The sequence below is a fragment of the Anastrepha obliqua genome, chromosome 1 (genome assembly GCF_027943255.1).
Source record: "Anastrepha obliqua isolate idAnaObli1 chromosome 1, idAnaObli1_1.0, whole genome shotgun sequence".
NCBI lineage: Eukaryota > Metazoa > Arthropoda > Insecta > Diptera > Tephritidae > Anastrepha > Anastrepha obliqua.
In genome coordinates this window covers 167,453,146-167,476,244 of record NC_072892.1, presented here as the reverse complement: position 1 = coordinate 167,476,244, position 23,099 = coordinate 167,453,146, and the positions used below count along the sequence as shown (strand labels likewise).

The window sequence follows — 23,099 nt, the reverse complement described above, 5'->3', positions numbered from 1 at the left end:
TCGGTTAATGGTTGGTATTATTTCAGGACACAGCCCATGGAGTCAGCATATGACCACCATTGGAATCATTGAGGACCCGATTCACCTGTCTTACTTAGTGGAAACGGATAGCATTGAGCATTTTCTCTGTGAGTGTCCTGCATTTACTAGAGCAAGGTTGCGAGTTTTGGATGCCGATGTCATGGGAACCAGTAAAATTCATTCTCTCGAATTGGAGGATATATTCAGAATTGCCAAGGAATATGGAAAATTCTCACAGGTCTAGGTTCCTCTATTTCTCTATTCTATCCTACCTTTTTCCTGCTGTTACATCTTTCCTTCCTTCCTTGACTACCTACCATTTCACTTTGAAGACCTTTAAATTCAAAGGGCTTTTTAGCCTGAGTTATTTAGGAATTACCAAATCTCACGGTGCTTCTTGACTCGACTTTTCAATATTTCAATATTAATTTTTCTTGTAACTTATGGATGCAGCACATACATACGTCGGATTTGGAGGTGCAGAATTTGTGTTTATATGGAAATATGGTAGTTCTAGGAAGAAACCTGAGGCTCACTTGGGACAAAAGGAATTGATGATGATGACGGTGGTCTAAATTCGACACCAAAATCATCCCATTCAACGCCATTTAATTTTTTCTTTGAAGCATTTTTGATAAACAAGACCAAAAACCCCAAAACCAATTCATCATTCAAATGTCATCGAATGCCTGCCTATGTATCTGGGTTATGAACCAGCAAGGTTATAGGTAGGTACCCTTTAATTTCATAATAATCGATATAAATGAAACACCCTATAAACATATTTACTATATTTTCATATTCGCTAAAAATCGACTTTTGCATTGCGTGAGTGAAATGAATTTGCAGGCGACACAAATTTCTTGCTGTCTGATTTATTGCCTGTAAGGCAGGCGCTCTTTTACCGTACGGCGGGTTGGACTTTATTTGTGTTTGGTTTTTGGAGCAACGTTCAAGTCAGGTTTGTACTCATACATACATACATATGCACATGTAGCAAAAGAGAAAAAATGCTTAAGCGTCTACAGTTAGTTAGGCGCTTAATATCACAATGTTTTGATGTCGTCGCACACAGCTTGTCAATATTCGTTTGTATTTTAATTTGGTGGCACAAAAACGCTTGTGAAATGAGGTAAAAGTGTAGGTATTTTTTTTTCATTTTCCAAATAATGGTTCATTCATACCCCTGGTTAATGGTATTTTAAAAATAGTATTGATAAATTTCTTCTATTTTTTTTAGTTTAACCGAATTGAAATTTACTACACCCTTTAAGGCATTTAAAAATTTCACGAAATTCTTTTCCTCAAATTACGAAAAATTGCGGAACACTTAGAAACATACTTACACTACTACACTAAACAGGCAAATTCTATGTGAAAAACATGCCTTTCAATGGGACGCAACCACAAAGCAGAATTGAGGTCACAGAGTTAGTGAACAGATTAGCTATTTTATAATTTTAGTTTTTATTCAGAAAGATTTCATTAAATCTATACCGTGTTTTACAGTTATGAGCATTTTAAAAATACAAAAACAAATACAAAACAAATAAAATGTGTTTCTGTGCGACCATGGAATAGACAACTTTATCGTGCAACGATAAAATAGTTGGCGTTGCAATAGTTTTATTTTACAATATATTTCAAAAGCATACAAAGTACCTGCATACGTACATACATAAATACGCAATGCTTTAGATACCCGTATATGTACAGAGGCACCACCACCATCTGATACTCGTATGCAATAAAACTTAACTCACTCAATCGAAACAAATACCCGCCGCGAGCGAGAGAAGGCGCAACACCGTTACAAATAAATACAACTGAGCATTCGCATTAACAGCGAAATTGAATTGCTTTGTTGTTAGTCAGTTGTCGGAAAGGTAGCAGACATTTGGTGGTCCCCGGAAAGGCTGTAGTTAGGTTAGTTGCCGTGTATGCACGTCTGTGCTGTGTAGCAATGGCAGCCGGCAGCGAGCTGCGGGTTGCGGGTTGTCACACTTCGTTGCATTTTGTTGCCACCACCGCACAATTGTAAATTATAGTACACAAATAAAAATACTTTTAAATATATGTATATGTATGTATGTACATGAAGAGATATGTTTGCGTCTGTACGTGGTCGCTGAGGGACATTAACATTAACATTTTTATCCACAAAAAGACAATAAAATAGAAATTAAAATTGAAGGCAATGCTCGTAAACCAAAAACTAATAGAATTTAAAAAAAGAGCATGCAATAGTAGTGAACATATGGACTAGCAGCAGAGCATAAAACAACAAGCATAACATCGTAAATAGTCGGAGGAGAACTAAGCCAGTAGCATTGGGAGCTTTGGAAATCATATTGAAGCCTGAATTCAGGTGTAGAGGAGAAATATTTACTGTAACGAATTGATGGTGATACTGCAACAGCTGATTAAATTGAGAATATTTTATTATACAAATGCATGCATACATACACACATACATACATGCAGAAACCTTTCGTTTTGTATTATATTATTATTTAAATATTTTTTTCTCTTTTTATCTTATTCGATATATTAGTTTTATTTAATTACTTTATATATTTATTTACCATAAGAGCAAGAGGCGATAGTTGCCAAGACTCATTTAATTTATTTTATTTTGTTCTATTTAATTCTATTGAATTTATCTTAATTAAATAATATATGTTTATTTTATATCATTTAATTTTATTTTATTGTATAGAATTTATTTTACTTACTTACATTTTTTCACTTTATTCTATTTCTTTTAGGTAGGTAGGCGAAATGGTTGAAGTACCCCACTGGCACTCCCCAAGCAGCACTAAAGCGCCTGTTTTGATACCATTATGAGACCTACAACAGTGCAGCCAGCCAGAGCTGTTGATATAATGGAGAATTTTTTTTTTATTTTATTTCATTTTATTTTATTTTATTCTATATTATTCTATTTTAATTAATTTTTTATCCTATTTTACTGCATTGAATTTTTATTAATTAATTTTTTACTATCGAATTTATCTTAATTAAATTTTTTTATTTTATTTTATTGTATTTAATTTAATTTATTTTTTAATTATTTTATTATTATTAATTAAATTTATTTTGTATTTTCTATTACTTTTCTTTTATTTTATCTATTTATTATCTTTTATTATCTTTAATTTATCTTAATACTATTTCTTATTTTATTTTATCCTCCTTAATTTAACTAGATTTTTTTTTTTTTTTAATTTTCTTTTGTTTTATTCTATTGAATTAATCTTAGTTTTTTTATAGATTTTTTTTTATAGATAGAATTTATTTCATTATATTTGTGGTATTTTAATTTATTGTCTTTAGTTTGTCGTATTTTATTTTATTTTACTATTTTTAATTTAACTAACTTTTTCTTTTTATTTCCATTGAATTTATCTTTTTTTTAATTTTTATTATTTTTAATTTATTTTACATTGATTTTTGTAATTGTAAATTACAATTTTTGTTTTATTACCGTTAAATTATTTTAATACTATTTTATATTGTATTTTATTTCCTTCTTTTTAATTCAAATCAATTTTATTTTTTTATTTTAATTCACTTCATTTCAATTCATTTCATTTCATATTTCCCTATTTCTATTGAACTATAATAATTTATTTATTTTAGTTTTTTATTTGATTATATTTTAATTTAAATCAATTTTATTTTTATTTTATTTTACTACAGTACAATCGGGGTTGAATGAGCCCCGGCTTAACTGAATTCCTCAAACGAATGAACGCTAAATTTGATTACCTTTAATACATCTAAATACTGATTTTTTTATTTTATTTTATTTAAGTTTTATTTTTAATTTAAAAATTTTTCTTTTTAATTCTATTGAATTTATTTTAATTTTTTTATTTCCGCTTTTTAATTTAATTCAATTTATTTTTTTATTTCATTGGTGGTAAATTATTTTAATACTAACTTGATTTTATGTTATTTCCTTCTTTAAAATTTAAATAAATTAAATTTTTTCGTTTTATTTATTCATTTATTTGTTTTAGTTTTTTATTTATACATTTAGTTATTTAATTTTTTTTTTTAATTTAATTCTACTTAGTTTTTATTTTTTATTCAAATTTAATTCAATTTAAATTTAAATCTATTTTATTTTTTATTTTACTTTATTGCAGTATAATTGGGGTTGAACGTCCCCGCCTTAACTGAAATCCTCGATTGAATAAACAACAAATTTTGTTACATTGAGTGCTCCTCTGTAAAGTGACCACGTAAAATCTTGTATTGAATGAAAAACTATAACAGAAGCTACGACAGAAGCTGTTATAGTCCTTAACAAAGCTATCGGGTAGGGGGAAAAACACGAAGTTTCTTGTATTCGAAATTTAGAAATGAAGCTGTAAAGGAGTATCTTAAATAGAAAAGAGGCAAAGCAATATCAAATACTTTTCGAAAAAAAAATAAGTTTTTAAATTTCATTGTTTTTTAACAAAGTTTGTATAATAAAAACAAAATTATCATACAAACTAGAAAACGCAGCGTCAGCTACATATGTAGGTTTCGGCTGGCCTGTGAGGACTTGACAGATTAGATACGCCGGAGAAGATATGACGAAAAAATAGTTTTGAAGGAGTTTTAAATCAGAAAAATGTTTGAATTGCAGATGATAAGATATGATATATGATATATGTATTTACTTAAAGGTTCTTCAAATTCCTGATTAGAGTTCTATGAGCAATCTTGGCTGAGTGAACAGGTCTTCCACGAATTAGTTCATTCATCTCGGACTCTTCTTACTCTTGATAGGCGCGATAACCGCTTAGCCGAGTTTAACAAAGTGTGTCAGTCGTTTCGTTCTCGTGCTAACCGACGTCAGTTGGAAGCCCTAAGTGAAGCCAAGACCTTCTCCACCTGATCTTTCCAATGTAGAGGGGTCTGCTTCTTCCCAATAAAAATCTTTTTTTTTACCTCATGCATAGAGGTCTGTTCTCAGTGTCAAATATGATTGACGTACGAAGCCATTTGCAAAAATTATAAATCTTCTGATAAGCTGATTAGTTTTGGGCCACCTTATATAATTTATAAATATTCCTTCGTTTTTATGTTGGTTATTTTATTTTATTTATTTATTTATTTTTTTTTTAAGTTTTTGCCTTTTAGTTTTTTTTCTTTTTTGTTTTTGCAATTAAGTTTTTGTCTATTTCTTCTTCCTTCTCCACATGCACAACTTAGGTTTTTGCGTTGTGTTCTTGGAATGTGTTGCAAGTCGCATGTTGCAATATCGTTATGTTAATAATTAAGCTGAATTGTGTGCAAGATGAACGGCAACAACTGCAGTTGGTGTGTTTGGCATTCTTTCCACCTTTGTTTTATTGAAATAATAGCTGAAAATTAGCGTGCCACGTGCAACATCATGCATGCAACCAATTTAACAATCAAACGGTTCGCGTTGAGGCATTAAGGGAAGAGCCATCTGTTGGCTTAGCTACCTGGTGATACATAAAAAAATGTATTTGCAGACACATCCATACATAGAGCAGTGTCTGTCAGAAAGTTTTTATTGCCAATTGGCAGCTGTCGGACTGCTACTGCAAAAGAAGTGACTTTGCTACTGAATGGGAAACAAAACAAAAAACAAAAAAATGCACACAATTTTTTCTTTGCGCAAAGGCATTCCAATTTAATGCACATGCACGCACAGACACACATACCTATATATATATCAACGCACACACTTAGGTATATTTAAGTAACAAAGCACTTTTGCAGATTAAACATGAAATTGTTCTGGCTTTTGTACCAAAAAGTTGAAATAAGGCCAAAATTGCAAATTGTAGCGAAATTTCAATTTAAAAACACATTTCGAGCAATAAATTTGCGATTTATTTCGAAAAAAGAAAAACACTTTGTGCTAGGAAGTCTAAACATTTTGTATTCTGCTGGCATTTTGTATAATATATTCCTTATTGCTCTTAATCTGGTAGCTTCTCTTTCTTCAACTTTTGCCAACATTTGTTTACTCTGTCATTGTTGGTGTGCAGGCTAGCGCTTTCAATTTTATTTCATTACGCTTATACATACACACACGCATGCACTTATTGCTGAGTATCAGAATAAGTATTTTGGCAATTTACTATTATGTTTTTTTGCCAAAAGTTTGCCGACCGAACGAGCCGTCTGCCAATGAACGCCAAATTTTTGCGAAGCCACAATAATGTGGCATGAATGCACGAAAAATGCTGGCGATGGCGCTTTAATATAAAATATATGTATGTATGCATGAGTAAGAGCATTTGTAGAGGTGTATGTATGTATGCTTGTATGCATTAATTCCGTTTAAACTTAAGACATCAGACAAGGAATGGGAAATATGAAATGTTTACAAAATTTATACGAAACAAGGCGCATCGCTTAGTCATAGGTGTAGAATTTTCTCTCAAAGCAATGAAATTTTTGTTGCTTTAAAAATAGTTTACCAAGAATAAGTATGATATTTCCAGTGCCCATCTCAGCTAGATAGTAAAGAGTATTTCAAAAGATGCACCTTTACTTCACTGTAATGTTTCTAAATAGATATGTAAGAGCGCAAACAGCAAAAAGTTCTTCATGCAGATTATTAACCTTGGCGCAAGAGTTCTCAACCTTAGTTGCTCTCGTCCCAATAGCGGTTATAGAAAGTTTTCAGCTTGCCATTTCCCCAGCTCACTCACCGATTTTTTGCATGACTCTTTACTCAGAGCTCTCTATTACGGTTGCTAGCTACGCGATGATGAAGATTCTCTGCTCTTCGAGTTTCATTACAGCTGATATGGCGATTTTTGGTCTTTTTGGAGGTAAAGATGAAACTTTTCGCCAGGGATTTTTACATGTTGTTGACGTCGTGGAAAGCAATCTCAGGTTTTGGTAGTCAGGAGAGGGGAGTTATTTCACACGCACACTTTTATATGTAGCAATGGCAATTTAAAATAGCAAAAATACTCGGATAAAATGTAAAGACTCGGGAGACTACCTACAGAAAAACATTTACTGCAGCATTAGTTGCCAGAAAATTTGATAGCAACAATGTTTGAATTTTATTTCGACGACCGCCTAGATAGGTGCGTATTTGGCATAATCTGGAGCTTCCATTTCCACACACTCCACGAAGCGTAGTAAATCAGGTTATATTTCGGCAATAAACTTCAACTTTGCATATTTTCAAAAATATTTCTCTAAATAAAAAAGTAAAATCGCTCGAACGAGGTATCCATGAACGATTTCACCAGCCCATAAAGCAAACACTGACTTTCTCTGGCTACAATGGCGTTTCTCAACAGTCCACGTGGATTGCACGCTGAAATAAATTTGAGCGATTGCAAATATGGTTCCGACCTACATTTTTTTCATGTTGAATTACCAAGCCAAACTAATTTCAAAACGACTGAGAACTATCAAATCGGCAGACACAGGAAACATGATCGCCAATTTAAAGTTCTCCGCCTCTAAAAAACTACCCTTAGTCATCAGAGGTTATTTTCTTTGCATCGTTTCGAATGGTCAAGTCCTTAATGTAACTGCTGCGATACCCGCTGGGCGGCAAGAACAACTAAAAAAGGAATTGGTTTCGTGTTACTGACTTCAAGTGAACACAAGCATACATTCATGAACTAGACCCAAATCAACTGGGTTAGTAATGTACAAATTAAGAAGAAAAATAAAGAAGAAGAAAAAAGTCGGGCATCAGTCAACGGCACTTCTAAAGAAAGAGCTGCATGAGCATAGAAAGTGTATTATGTCACACTCCAACTATTAACAGCAAACCACTCTGTAGTGCTCTAACTGTTACCAGTACTTAGCGGAATTGAAGAGTATTAAGTTGAAGATCATATGAGATAAAACAGTGAGTTTCATGAGAGCGCTCTCAAAATACCATTTTTTATAACATGTTCAAATAGCGCCACTCCAGCAAAAAACAAAAAAAAAACCAAAAACAAAAAACTATAATAGAATGATCAAACCAAAAATAAATGAAATTTTAGTATGGTTAAGGCAAAATTACCAAAAATAAAAACATTTCACATATAATCTAGTAATTTACAAAAACAAATATACCTTATCTATAATTTCAATATGTACGAGTATATACTTATATGCGTACTAGTAAGTAGATAAACCTGTTCACGGCTTTTATCGGTAATTTATGTATGTGCTCATGCGACTATTTATATTTTAATTAAAAAATAAACACTTTAACTATCTAAAGTTATTAGGATAGGTGAAACGACGATACAAAATTATAAGGCATAAAGAAATCAAAAATAAATGTAAACTTAAAGTTTGCCCTGTTAAGGCTTAACAGCTCTTATTGCAGCATGCTAATTACATTTCCTACTCAAGTTGAGAAATTGCAATTACAGGCGCTGCCGCCCTCAGCCAACAGCCCATGCCAAAAACCAAAGCATTGCGAGACATTAGAGACTTGAAAAATGCCGCAATTCAGCAAAGACCAAAAAATCATAAAAATTATCGCACTTCGCAAATCGACATAAAAAAGTAAAGCAAGTGTTACAAACATAGTTAGCAGAGCATACAAACAGCCGCACACCCCTTTCAATTCTGGCACTTGTTGCGCTATTGCTGCATTTACTATGTCTGTCTGTAGTATTTTTTGCCAACGTTAACACAGTGCGCAATTAATGCAAACTTTAAACAACAACAACATCATCATCATCATCATCATCATCATCATCATCATTATTATAACAATAATGAACAAAAACCGCTCGCAAATTAAACTTTGTAACTAAGAGGGATGAGGCGGTATGACTTTAATGCCGGTATGACTTTTATGTGAATTCCATAACAGCCATTCTTATTTTTCTCCCTTTTGAATTTTCCCTTGTTTTTTTTTTTTGTTTTTTTTGCCTATTTTTATTTGTATTTGCCATTTTTAATTACTTCTTTTCTCTAGCCAACCATTTAGCAAAGGTGATAATTTGTAATTTTCGCCGCATTGCGCGAGCAAATACAAAAATTGCAACACAACTTGAGCACTTCACATTTCGCCGGTCGCCGGTTGTTGGCCTGATTTCTTTGCTTATTAAGTTATTCTCACTTCAATGAGGTAACAAAAGAGGAGAGTGCGAGTATGTACATATGTATTGAGGCCGGTGCCTATTAGAGGCGAGGCAATTGAGCGCTTTTCTGTTATTTAGTTAAGAAAAAGTTAAATTGATTTTTTTTTCTTTCTTTTTCGCAATACCGGTAAACAGATGTTTTCAAGTGGCGGGGTAAATTGTGCTATTAAGCGATAAGATTCGAGAAAGGCTGGTTGGGCTCTTAGTTAGCTGACTTTAGTATGTAAGTTTTTCATGACGAAGATACACAAAAATATAGAGTACGAAATTACCTTTTCGGTACAGATAAGATAAGATGATATGATTTTATCATTTGCACTTGTTTGTAGCACTTTTCATGCTATTAATTATTGGGTAAGAAATAAACATGAAGAACGAAGTCTTGGCAACTTGAGAGCGCGAATGAAGTGAAGATTCTTATTGTTCGTTTTTTCTTTACTCTTATTTCAGACAAGTGTACTGCATTTATATACATATACATGTACATATGTATATATATATATAAAACATTTCTTAAACAATAAAATTTATTCACGAGTATAAGTAATTCGCGTTAAAAACCACACAGCACAGCCTTCGCCTATATAACGAAAGAGAGTCAAGAGATTCAAGATCAAAAAAATGTATGCCAATGCTGAACTATTATTATTATTATTAAGCTACTGCGCACTCCCACCAAAAGAGATATATTAACGCCCAACAATAACAATTCAATTCAATAGAACGATTCATAGTTAAATTCACAACAACAACTAAGTATATGTACGGATCCGCTCATGAAGCAAAAATTCCGCAACAATTGTTACAAACTATCAAGTTTTGGTGTTCATGTATCCAAAAAACTAGTAAAGTAAACTAGCAAAGTAGGGGAAAGTGAGAGAGCAAAATGGTATTTAATTTTGAGGGGAATTTTTACAAATTTTTTTCTGCATACATTTTTACTTGCAAGAATTTGCATGCGAGAAAAACAGCTGATCGCAAAGTAAAAATAAACACGAATTAAAATTTGCGAATTGAGTCAAAGTTCTAAATTTCAAAATAAATGGTGTTTAAAGTGAAGAATAAATATATTTTAGATAAAATTTATAAAGTTTATTTAAAATCATATATGAAATAGGAATCAGCTAATGATATAGGGATATGTATTTTTTCACCACAGCCTCCAGCCACCGCTGCTGCACTTGCCGCAATACAAATCGAAAGCATTGAAGGTATTTTTTGAGTTTTATGCTTGTACTTTTTGGTTATTAACTAATTTGGCAATATATAGAATAGAGTTTAGAAGGAAGCAAAGAAAATAAGAAGAATGCTGTGATTGCCACAACAATACAATTGCTAATGGATTGTTCTTCGGCTGACAGCGATGATGAAATGGAACACATTATTGTGGGCAAAATTAAATTATATGAAGCTAAGCTCGTTATTTTGCATTTTATTTGCTTAATTCGTATATTACAAGGTAGCTCAAGTGAAAAAAATTTAAATTTGTGTGATTATTCCCGCCAACAATTTAGTTAGGTCTTCGTAAAACTTGCAATTGTTACTCTGGTTTGCGTTCATGTACTTTTGTTTTTTTGCTAATTCCCCTTTGAGACCGAATTCTTTGAAATGAAATTACTTGCAAGTTACTGGATAATTTTTACATGAACGGACCTTATACATATATATTTCTCATTATAATTTGCCATTGCCATTTTTCCATTGACTACCGGCCGGGTCTAATATGAGTATCTGGTGCTTTGATTATTTCTAAGTTTTCTGTAATATTCTAAACAACAATTTATTATTTTTTTAAATAATTGGTATTAATAAAAATAAAATTATCTAAGGGAGCTAGCAGTTTGTTTTGCGATAGAGGAAGGGTTAAAAAAATCAAGTGAGATAAACCAATTGGATATGACTCAACTAAAGACCTGTTATAATATACATTTTCGGCATTTCTTATTAGTATTATAAAACCCTGATAAATTTCATTAACCAACTTGAAAAAATTGCATACCCTAATATCTTGCAAACTTATCTAAAAATAACTTTTAAAAATTATTAAAATGCCGGTAAAATTTTAGGTACATTCCACCATTCGAATCGAAACTGTGCCCGATTAAAGCTGGTCTCACGTGGCAATTTCAGATTTTCATCCGCCTATGACCCTACGTTTTCCAGTGGTATCACAATGGACCTGCGAAAGGTCTAAGTGTGTCTTTACGACAACCACCCAACCTACCTACCTATGACCCTACGTTCCAACTTGGAACTCTATGAACTCTGATGATGATGAAATGGGCCGAAGTATTAACTTTTAGGAAGACTAAGGGGCGTAGTTCGGTGACAAATCGTTCGAGAGAGAATTCCATACATTCACTAATAGCCAGGCTAAAAGGCCTTGAACCTCAAATACATTCTCGAAACAAAAATTAACTTGAAACTATTATATATTGTATAAATGCATATGTAATAAATAATTAAAACTGGCATGCCAGGACACTTACGAACTGTGACCATCTTCGGATCGTAGGCGGAGACGCGCTGCTCCACAGCTATAACTTTTCTTTGTACGTTGCGCGCTCGCTCGCCCACCGACAGCAGCTCGTTCTGCAGCTCATCGAATATATCGCTCGCCAATAGCACCAATGAGGCCAACTGACGTAACGCATTGCTCAATGTTAGATTGCTAATTGATTCGAATTCATGATCGGCGACGATTTTCGCTGCTGTTGGCGATTGTGTACGCTGCTGCTGTTGTTGTTGCTGGCGTTGTAAATGTTGTAATTGCAATTGACGTGGTTGTTGCTGTTGTTGGTCAAGCCTTTCACCCGCACTAGCACTGCGTGTTGGTGACGAAGCAGTGGACAAAAACTCCACATGATGCTTCAGCTTTTTTAATGAAAGCACCGGCGGAACAACTGGAGTAGATGTTGATGCAAGAGAAATATCCTCTTCCGTATCGGTAGCATAACTAAAACTGCATGTATAGCCATTTGTGTGATTATGTTGCTGTTGTTGATAATGAGGAGAAGAGCAATCAACAACATCACGCATTGGTGAGGTTGGTGCTGATGTGGCAATTGTTTTTGTTGTAAAACCGAGTGTATTCGTTGTTTCGCCATTCTGTTGTGACACGTGTATTATGGCTCTAGTAACAGTGGTGGTGGGTGTGCGATTAACACCAGCTGTGGGTGTTGCTGCAAGACTCCTTGACTGCTGGTGCTGCTGCTGGTGCTTTTGCTGTTGCTGTGCAGTGTCCTTGGCACTGGTTGTTGTCCTTGAAATTACACCACCACCACCACCACCACCACCACTACTCTCAATGCAGCTTTCCTCTCTCACGTGTTCTCCATTCAATTGTTGTGGTTGTTGTATTTGTGTAGTTTGTTTATTGATGCAGTTGTTGTTTTTACATTTGCCGGGTATGCAATGGAATTTGGTGGCTCGCGTGCGCTCCTCAACGCTCGAGGCGGAAGCTAGTGCCAGTCGCGTCGGTTGAACGACTCGCTGTACGAACGGCATCTTCGGCTCTCAGCGTATTCGAATATTGGCAGAGCGAGGGTATTTTTTTTTTTCGAGTATATGATGTAACTAGTAGTTTGATTCGCGGGAAAAATAAGTGGCCGGATCGAGCCGGCTGAGTTTTTGTTTTTTATGTGATTGTGCGATTTTAAAATGCAATTTCAAACATTTTATGTAATGAAATATTGCAATTTTTTCTAGGAAGTTGGCAGTGTTGGTTTACGGGAGGAGAACATTTCATTATAATTTACATTAACTAAAATTCATTACACCTAGGCACTGTGAGGTTGTATTGGCACTAATAATTTCACATTTATTTACCTCTACGATACCCCGCTTTAACGCTCAACTCTTCATAAATACATTTCTACATGCATATATTTTCTTAGATTTTATGTTTAATTTTTATTTATTTTTTTTTTTTTGCATCATATCGGCTTTAATTACACTTTAACAACTTTTCCCATTTATTTTTAATTCACTTTTACTGCTCTTCTCACACTTGTTTCAATTTCTTTTGTGTATATATACAGCGAAGTATTTGCATTGATATTTAACATTTACTTCAACTCCTCCCTATCGACACTGTGCATACATATATACCTTTTTATACACGGCGTGATTTGAAACAAAAAACTGGAAAAACAACTTGGACCGCATATATGCGTATAATAAATCCTCAACACAGGCACAATGCGTCTTTGCCACTCAGCTCATCGCCCCTTCGCCTTCCCGTTGGGTTTAAGAGACAGCTTGCGATGGAGTCTCTTTTCTCTTTGGATAATAAGATCCCCTGAAACACAATTGTTGTTGCTATCTTTTTTATATAGTTTTATTGCTATTTTTTCTTTTTTGTTATTATTACAACTTTGCTAATTTTGTATTTATTTATATACTTCAGTTTGGCCTTTAGATTTATTTTTTACTGCACTGCTGCTACAGCGGTATTAGGATATGTTTTATCTTAGCGAAAATGTAATATGTTTAAGCTCACAATTTTATTAGAACACTTTTGTACCTCAATCCAATTCGTTTTTTGTTTTTTTTTTTTTTTTTTGTTTCGATGTTTACACTCTAGTAGATAGCCTGTTCTACTGCCTCAAACCAAACTTTAAACAATTGCTTGGTTGTCATGCTTTTTCGCCGACAAAGAGTTATTCAGCATCCACATAATTCTTATTGTTTGTGGCCCCGACATCGCGTGGTTGCTTCTCCTTTATTCTTTGATAGCAGCGTCTGAGACTCGCTTGCATAGCTTAGCTTATGTTGACCGGGCTGAGTTGGTAGGCATTGTAGATACATGGCATGGTGGCGGTGTTGGCAAGGCGGTTTTACTGGTTTTCTTCTGCCATCATACATAGTTCGTCACTTAAATCTGTAGTGTGAATCGCTTACTCGTGGCGCGGAATTCAAACATGTATTGCCCGTAATATCCATTATATTATATATAATATAATTTGAACTTAACGTCCTTATAATGTTGGATTTCGAAACTACACATAAATAAAATAATATTTTAACATTTTGAGCAGCAGCCACATTATTTCTTATGAGAACTTAACATTTTCTTAACTTACACTAACATTGTGCCGCGGAGTATTTTTTTTTTTTTTTTTTTGTTATTTTATTCACAGTGTTAAATTGCTTTACTGTTTATTTGACATTTCATTTCTTTTATTTTATGATTTCACCACATTGTTCATTCTTTTAAGGAAACACTCATTTGAAAATAGGAATGGATGCTGTTTCTATATTGGATTTGCTACTTGGCTGGCTAACTGACTTGGCTATTTGAATAACAAAAACACACTCGCTTCAAAAACGACCACAGCTCGTACTCTCACACACGTTATTCCTACACACCGGTCCGTATTCGACTGAGGCGCGCGCGTCATATATTCATGAATGGCCAGTCGCCGGCTGCTTCTGCCTGGCGCAATAAGGGGCTATTTTTTACCCTCCATTCATGTGCGCAAAGCGTTGGGTACATTGCAAGAAGAATTTCGAAGTTCGATTATCGAAAACGAGCGGAAATGCGAATGGGAGAAACGGGCTCGTTTTTCAGTGCTAGTTGAACTGTAATTTTTAAAATATTGCGTTGAGTTTTGACAATTTTTTCAGCTGACGGTGTTGGGTGTTTTCTTCCATATAAAAAATGTGGAGTAGGCGTTAAATGGAGAAAATGCACAAGAAAAATTCTCAAAAATCAGTGTAAAATTTTCCTAAAACTTCTAAGTAAAAAGTTTGAAATTTTGATGAAAATCTGACGAATGTTTACAAATTTTTTAAGAAATTCGAAACTTTGTTTAAAATGGTTTTTGTTATAGCAAGAACTGTATTTTTATAAAAGAATAATTGAAGTTAATAAGCAAATAAATGAATTTGGTATCCCCACAAAACTAATACGGCTATGCAAGATGAAGTTGCTCAACACCAGCAGCGCCGTCAAAATTGGGAAGGACCTCTCCGAACCGTTTGATACCAAACGAGGTTTCAAACAGGGTGACTCGCTGTCGTGTGACTTCTTTAACCGGATGTAGGAGAGCATCGTACGAGCCGCAGAACTTAATCGCTCAGGCACAATTTTTTATAAGAGCGTACAATTGCTGGCGTATGCCGGTGACATTGACATCATTGACCTTAACAACCGCGCTGTTAGTTCTGCCTTCTCCAAACTGGATAAAGAGGCAAAGCGAATGGGTTTGGTGATGAACGAGGACAAAACGAAGTACCTCCTGTCATCCTGTCATCAAACAGTCGGCGCACTCGCGTATCGGCACCCACGTCACTGTTGACAGTTATGATTTCGAGGTTGTAAAGGGCTTCGTATACTTAGGAACCAGCATTAACACCGATAACAATGTCAGCCTTGAAATCCAACGAGGAATCTCTCTTGCCAACAATTGCTACTTTGGACTAAGTAGGCAATTGAGTAGTAAAGTCCTCTCTCGACGAACAAAACTAACACTCTACAAGACTCTCATCATGCCCGTCCTAACGTATGGCGCAGAAGCGTGGACGATGACAACATCCGATGAAGCGACGCTTAGAGTGTTTGAGAGACCTTTGCACGTTGGTAACGGCGAATATCGCAGGCGATGGAACGATGAGCTGTATGAGCTTTACGACGACATAGACATAGCGCAGCGAATAAAAATCCAGCGGCTACGTTGATTGGGTCATGGTGTCCGAATGGATACGACCGCTCTGGCTCTGAAAGTATTCGATGCGGTACCAGTTGGTGGTAGTAGAGGAAGATGAAGGCCTCCTCTGCGTCGGAAAGATCAGGTGGGGAGGGACTTGGCTTCACTTGGTGTGTCCAATTGGCGCCGGTTAGCACGAGAAAGAATCGACTGGCGCGCTTTGTTAAACTCGGCCAAAAACGCGTAAGCGGTTATCGCGTCAATTAAGAAGAAGATCACTGTGACTTGAAAACCGCTTGGTAGATTTCAATAAAATGTATACTGCTTTTGAAAAATCTAAACAAAAACGTGCTGACCGAAGGGTTTTTTTCAAAAATTTCGATTTCCTTTAAGGGGGTCTTCTGGTCTCCAGCGAAAAAAAAATCGATTTTTTTTTTTGCATAATTTTGTTGTATGTGTATGCGAGAATACGCCACAGAAAGGATTTTTTGAAAATCGCATTATTTTCACATTTTTCTGGGCACCGAAGTGTACCCTCCTCCGGCCGTTTTATCATAAACTTTATCTTTAAACGCGTTTCCCCGAAAATCGTGTTTTTTAAGCATTTTGGTCACACTTTTCATAGTAGTTATACTCCGATTTCAATGGTTTTGGTCTTAAAAGGTTCGGAAAACTTACCGCTAAGTTTCCCCGTGTACGATTTTTGAAATTTTTTTTCATTCCATTTTTATAACCTTTTAAAGTTCAAAAAATGAGCAAAAAAATTTTTTTTTGCAAATTGTTGCATAACTTTTGAAAAAAATTAAAAAAAAAAAATCTGTCACGGGAAAACTTAACCAGGGCAACTCTGAAGACAACGCATATCTAATTTTTGCTTTCTGATTACCCAGGTGGAAAAACCGTGATCAAAATGGAGACCTGTTTCGTTTGGAGGTGGACGTCTTCAGCGCCATTTCAAGGTCGCGGGTGTTAATTTTTTTCAAAGTCAAAACCATTTTTTAAAAGCCAAGACATGTACCTTTAAAATAAAAAAAATTTTTTTTTTAAATATTCACAGGATTTGTCACAATCAATCCCCCAAAAACCCTTCATTTTAGGGCCTCGAGACCAGAAGACCCCCTTAAACAATTACTTGTCGGTTTTTTTCTCGGAAATCTGAAAAATATTTCCTGAGGCCGCCATATTGTTAATGTTGAAAAAAAGCTTCCATTAACTTCTCTTGTCCGATTGATTTTAGATCAATCTCCAAGGAGTTATGATAATCACCGCAAGGGACTTCTTGAGAAACGGGCTCCACAAAAACAGCAATAACTTTTACAATCATTTTTTTTTTTAAGTTTAGTAAAGTCGAAACATGATGCATTAGTGCTACGTATTCATTTTTGTAAAACAAAGCAATTGACTGGCAAAAAAAAAATATTGAATATGATAATTTTTTCGAGCCTCTGACTACCCCTAACCTATTAAAAAAGGCCCGAAAAAAATACATCTGTACCGACTTTTCTCATCACTGTTTTATACTAAGGCGAATCTACTAGTGAATTCGCCTTCGCTGGTACACTCCTAATTTTGTCAATTAATCGATAATTTCCCATTCCTATTATTGTGACCAAAATAATTGTTGTCGTGTAGTAAACAAAACGTTGCGAATGCATATGAAAAATCAAATTGTCAAAAAATAGTAAATCACAAAGCATTTAAGAAACGTAAAATGGGATTCCTTTCAGTTTTAAAGAAAATGCGTCAAAAAGAAAAGGAGATGCGGATATTGCTTCTGTATGTAAAATTGAATAGTAAAATATTATGATTCATACCTAATTCCCTCTCCTCCACATTTCCCTCTAGTGGATTGGATAATGCCGGCAAAACAACAATATTGAAAAGATTTAATGGCGAGTCAATAGATACAATTTCGCCTACATTGGGGTTTAATATAAAAACACTAGAGCATAATGGATACATGCTGAACCTGTGGGATGTGGGTGGCCAAAAGTCACTACGTTCTTATTGGCGTAATTACTTCGAATCAACTGACGGTCTAGTCTGGGTGGTGGACAGTGCAGACCGCATGCGTCTTGAGTCATGTAAACAGGAACTTAGAGTTCTATTGCAAGAGGAACGACTTGCCGGCGCTACACTGCTGGTACTAGCTAATAAACAGGATTTGCCTGGTGCGCTCAGCGCTAACGATATAAAAGACGTAAATCTATATGCGCACCTATAAATTGACTGTAAATTTATTAGTGCTCTATTTTTTCAGATTCTCCAACTGGACGATATAACAACACATCATTGGCTGGTTGTGGGCGTGAGTGCCGTGACTGGAGAAAAATTGTTAGGCGCTATGGATTGGCTTATAGACGATATAGCAAAGCGCATATTTACATTAGATTAATACTCACACTTTGTTAAAGCAAGTTTCAATTACTTTGTATTATTAGGCTTTCTATAATCTCGAACTTATTTTTCTAACAAATATAATTTATATAGTTGTTCTTCCGCTGCACTTTTAAATTTCGGCTTTAAATTCACTTTGACGGTGTGTGTGAAACCTTCGCCCTCTGTTGGAGGTGTGTACTTTTTCTTCATCATATTAAAAACCATATCATTTATCTTTGAGTGCGTTTTATCTGTTAACTGCCTATATTTTATGTTGTGTTTCACTTGTTCTACCGAAGCATTCATAACGAAACAGCGACATGGCACCTTATGCTGCTTAGCAAGGTTTATAAACTTCTTACGCGACTCGACATCAACATTTGTATTGTCAACAACACACGATTTTCCAGCTGCCAATGCTTTTTCGCAAACTTTAAGGCAAGCTTGAGTGCTTCCAAGTACATCCGCGTTGGCAATCGTATAGCCATGTTGTTCCAAATATTCCCGACAAAAGAAACTTTTCCCTGAAAAAGTTAGATTTAAATACAGCTCAAGTTGCATATAGGTACAGAAGCGCAGAAGTGAATGAAATGTAAAATATGTGCCTTTTTTTAAAACTCACCTGAGCCAGGCAACCCCATCATGATGATCATTTCGCAGCCATCTGCCTTTAGTTTCATGTTTTCTGGCTCCAGTAACGGTATATGTGTGTTATTAACAACTTCAATTGGCTCATAATCGGGTTTAATCCACTGCTCTGTGGGCTTAGCTAGGAAGTGCTCTTCAGGCGTATAAAAAGATATTCCTATATTCGCCGCGAATCGACGGTCTGCTAAAGAATGGTCTTTTCTACGTTTGTTTTTGCCAGCGCCACTTTCTGGGCGTCCTGCAGCGTCCCCTACATAAAAACTTTTGGCCAAATCTATTTCAATTTTGTCATTCCCATTTTCAATCAAGTACTGCCACATGCCAATTAACGGTTTTCTATAGATACCCTCTTCGATGGCGACAAATACCTGCACAGGTACACCTAATTTTGTAAGTATTTCTTTTATTTTCCGCTTGAAATCATCCAACTTTACTTTTCCGCTGCCAATACCACCTTGATTGGTGAAAAAGCAAATCTTGTAGCCACTCTCGTGCAATAATTTCAGTTTTTTTGGTACTTCAGGGTAGAGAATCTGCCAATCATCAGCGTGTTTTGGAAAAACATTGCCCGATTTTGTAGTAATAATTGTACCGTCAATATCATAGCCAGCCACTTTGCTTAATGCCTTCACATTTGCATCTGTGTACACCATCATAGCGCCGTTTTGAACCGATTCCCATTGGCCTGAACGTTTCCCACCACTTTTAGTTTGCGCCATTAACTCATCCGTCTTATATTGCATTTTCGGTTCATTTTCCTGTTTTGCTTTCAGTTCCGTAGGTGGCTGTGGTTTGAATTGTAACTCGAATTGATGCTTTCCATATACCAGTTCAATAATATCACCGTGTTCCACCTGGCACTCAGTATTTTGCATGACCATCAAACCATTAACGCTGCATGGATTTATGCCGATTACACGCAATTTCGCGCATGTGTTTTGCATGTCCACGTCTAATTCCAACTGCCGCTTGGAGCACCGCACATCTCTTATGCCAGTCTCTCGCGTGCGTCCTACCATATTTTTGCCGGCACATAAATCTATCGCGTTGTAATCAGACTCCATAGGTTGCAGGACACATGATCGTTTCGGAGATCTTGATCCTCCTTTGCCGGCTAAAGATTGATTGAAGGTCTTTACAAGGGACATTAATATTCTTAGTCGCGTTTTGACTTATCTCAAACAAAAATACTACGTATAAATTAAAATATGCTGGAAAAGTAAAAATAGTAAATAGTTAGTCGCTCTGAATTGCCAATCGTCTCTTATTTAATTGTCATCTATGATTTAATTGAACCGTACAACATAAACAAACCAAAATTAGGGTGGACCGATTTCTTTTTTTTTTTAAGTGGTACAGAACTTTACTATCGACAGAACATTTTATCGGAGATCATGATCGGCGATATATTGTTCCTGAAATGGGTGTAACAAAAGTTTCCAAAAAAGAGAGATACAATGTTAGGAATTGTTGAGTATACACATGGTAGAAAAAGTCTGCGTTCACCCACCCACCCCACATAAAGTATTAAAATAATTTAACGTGTTTATCTTAAAACTCTCAGTTATTTCTTTTCACTTATTTCAAAGAAAATTATTCGTAGAGGGTATGAACAAAATTTTTTGGAGTTTGAGCTGCGTCGTGTTCAGATAACGGGATTGCAGTACAGTTACTTAAATAGGCTGAGCAGAAAAAGTGTGCGTTCATTTCGAATAGTGACGATTATTTGCATGGCAATTACGTTAAATTTAACTTTAAATCATTCATGTAGTTGACGCGGTTAGGAACAAATCTGAAGAGGGAAAAATTGATATTAGAAATACATTTTTTGTTACTATGGATCAAAGACGAAAAGAAATAGATATTGGTGAAAGGAAAATCATTGTAAGTTTGTGGCAAAATAGTAAATTGTTGGGAGGCAATACTCCTCGGTCCAAAAAGTGATAAACAACTTCAAGCAAACGAATTGTTTGGAGTCTAAACCTCGTTCTGGGCGTCCAAAAAAACTGACGGAAAGAGAAGAACGTAACATAACTATTCTTGTGAAGTCTAATCCACGACTAACAGCAAGCCAAATTTCAAAAGACATAGAAGTAAAATACCAAAAGAAAGTACATCCAGATACAGTAAGACAAATTCTAAAAAGAATCAGATTTTACGGCAGAGTGGCCCGAAAAAAACCCTTCATATCACGAGTAAATCGACTTAAGCGGATGGCTTTCGCCAAGGAATACGTAAACAAGCCACCTGAGTTTTGAAATAGTGTGATTTTTTCACATGAGAGCAAGTTTTGCATTTTCGGGATAAAAGGTCGTAAAATTATGTGGAGGAAAAACGGAACGGCACTTGGAAAGCAAAATCTGGTACCTACGGTAAAGCATGGGGGAGGAGGTGCCATGATATGGGGGTGTATGGCTAGTTCGGGCGTTGGAAATATACAGTTTATTGAGTCGATAATGAACAGACAAGATTATCTCGATATTTTAAAAACGAATTTAAGAGAAAGTGCAATCTAACTGGGACTCGGTGAAAGATTTGTTTTCTAACAGGACAACGACCCGAAACACACAGCAGAGATTGTTAGGTTGTGGTTGTTGTATAATGTTCTAAAACAACTTCGCACACCCCCACAATCAACTGACCTTAACTCCATTGAGCACTTATGGGACGTTCTAGAAAAAAAATACGAGAGTGTGCAATAACTAGCAAGGAAATGCTTAAGAACGCGCTTAAAGAGGAATGGGAAGCCATAAAAGCCATAAAGACGCCTTCTAGAAGTCATAAAAAGGCGTGGATATCCAACTAGCTATTCATTTTAAAACATTTCTATGATCTTAAACCTTTTATTTTATTATTATTGAAGTGAACGCAAGCTTTTTCCGTTTAGTTTGAATGGCCTTTTTAATTTTATGTGATCTCATTTTAAATGTGATTTTGTTATTGGTAGCGAAATATGTGTGATAGTTACGTTTAAGTGAACTAAATAAAACTCATTAAAAAATAATACCAGTCTAACGGTTAGACGCGATAGAAGTGAAACCTTCCGTAAAACAAACTGAGAGAGAATGAGACGAAGGCAGCATTAGGAGCGGGATAATTATAGGTTCATTATAATATTGCTATAAAGTTCATATTTTATTTTCTTCATTTTATTATTATTCATCCTCAATGTTTTCAATTTCAACAAATCATACGAGTGGCTTATGATAGCTAAAATATGATACAAATGCTTTGGTTTCGATGTTGTCAACATATCTTTGAAATACCGCGTCAATTGTTGTTTTTGATCGTGTTGTCGATTCAGTGCGATTGTTACACATTTTTAAATTGAATGTTGTATTGAGAACGTCAATTAAAGGAACCGCTGTGTCCAATGCAAAATTTACGTTAAAATCGCCACTTAAAATCATTGGAACTTTATCCTAATCTTTTCTAAGTATTCGCAATACTTCTGGTGTATACTTTATTAAATTTTCGTGAATGAATTCCGTGATGCTATTTATTGATTGATTCGGTGAAATATAAATTGCCACAATTAAAACTGTTTTTCCATTGCTCAATCTGGTTTCGCATGCATATATTTCTCCCACTTTAGAGAGCTGAACCGACAGTGATTCTAGTTGCTGTGCATTCAGATCTATCTGTGGAGTTACAATACGAGCACCGTCATTTTGATTGTGGTATATTGCAACACCGCCTGCAATTGCGGTAAATATTTAAAAATGAAAATATTTCCGAATATAAAAATACGGACGCAATACAGCACACGCGGTTGCTATTATGAGCGTCGTAACGCGTATATTACACAGACGTACTAACATACACACAAACATTCGTAGGACGCTTGGTCTAAGCAAGTATTAGGTAGTGTAGTGTAGGTATACATAATGCCTTCTCGCTCACCGTGGCTCCGTAATACGCAGGCGCGCACACATACGTACTAGCATACATACAAACATACATACGTATGACGCTTGAACTAAACACCAAAGCAAGTAATAGGCAGTGTAGTATACATACTACAATACTCACTATACTAGCGTGGCTCAGCAGTACGCAGCCACACACATATACGTATATCAACATATAACGCTTCGTAGTGTCGCTTTTTCGTTTCATCGAGTCTCAAATCACTCCCAACGTTTCTAAAGAAGTTTTCACTTCAAAATTTCTGAAATATTTATTGTTTTGAACTTTTTCTAATGCAAAGAATATTTGCATAGGTGAACGCAGACTTTTTCTACTATGTGTATATATTTTTAAGCATGACGAAAAAATCTCGCAGCTGTTGACATACGTTTCCAAG

The 23,099-nt window shown here is 35.2% G+C and overlaps 2 protein-coding genes across 2 annotated transcripts; one reads left to right on the top strand and one right to left on the bottom strand.

The window, feature by feature from the left end:
• Positions 1 to 17,361: 17,361 nt before the first annotated feature.
• LOC129240408 (ADP-ribosylation factor-like protein 2) lies at positions 17,362 to 18,280 on the top strand. The gene is made up of 3 exons (XM_054876181.1): positions 17,362 to 17,542; positions 17,612 to 17,966; positions 18,027 to 18,280. Exons 1-3 carry the CDS (start codon positions 17,478 to 17,480, stop codon positions 18,159 to 18,161), a joined length of 555 nt encoding a protein of 184 aa, XP_054732156.1. The 5' UTR covers positions 17,362 to 17,477; the 3' UTR covers positions 18,162 to 18,280.
• On the bottom strand, positions 18,171 to 20,056 carry LOC129240398 (uncharacterized protein F21D5.5). The gene is made up of 2 exons (XM_054876169.1): positions 18,768 to 20,056; positions 18,171 to 18,669 (listed from the first exon to the last, which is right to left on the bottom strand). Exons 1-2 carry the CDS (start codon positions 19,939 to 19,941, stop codon positions 18,227 to 18,229), a joined length of 1,617 nt encoding a protein of 538 aa, XP_054732144.1. The 5' UTR covers positions 19,942 to 20,056; the 3' UTR covers positions 18,171 to 18,226.
• Positions 20,057 to 23,099: the final 3,043 nt, after the last annotated feature.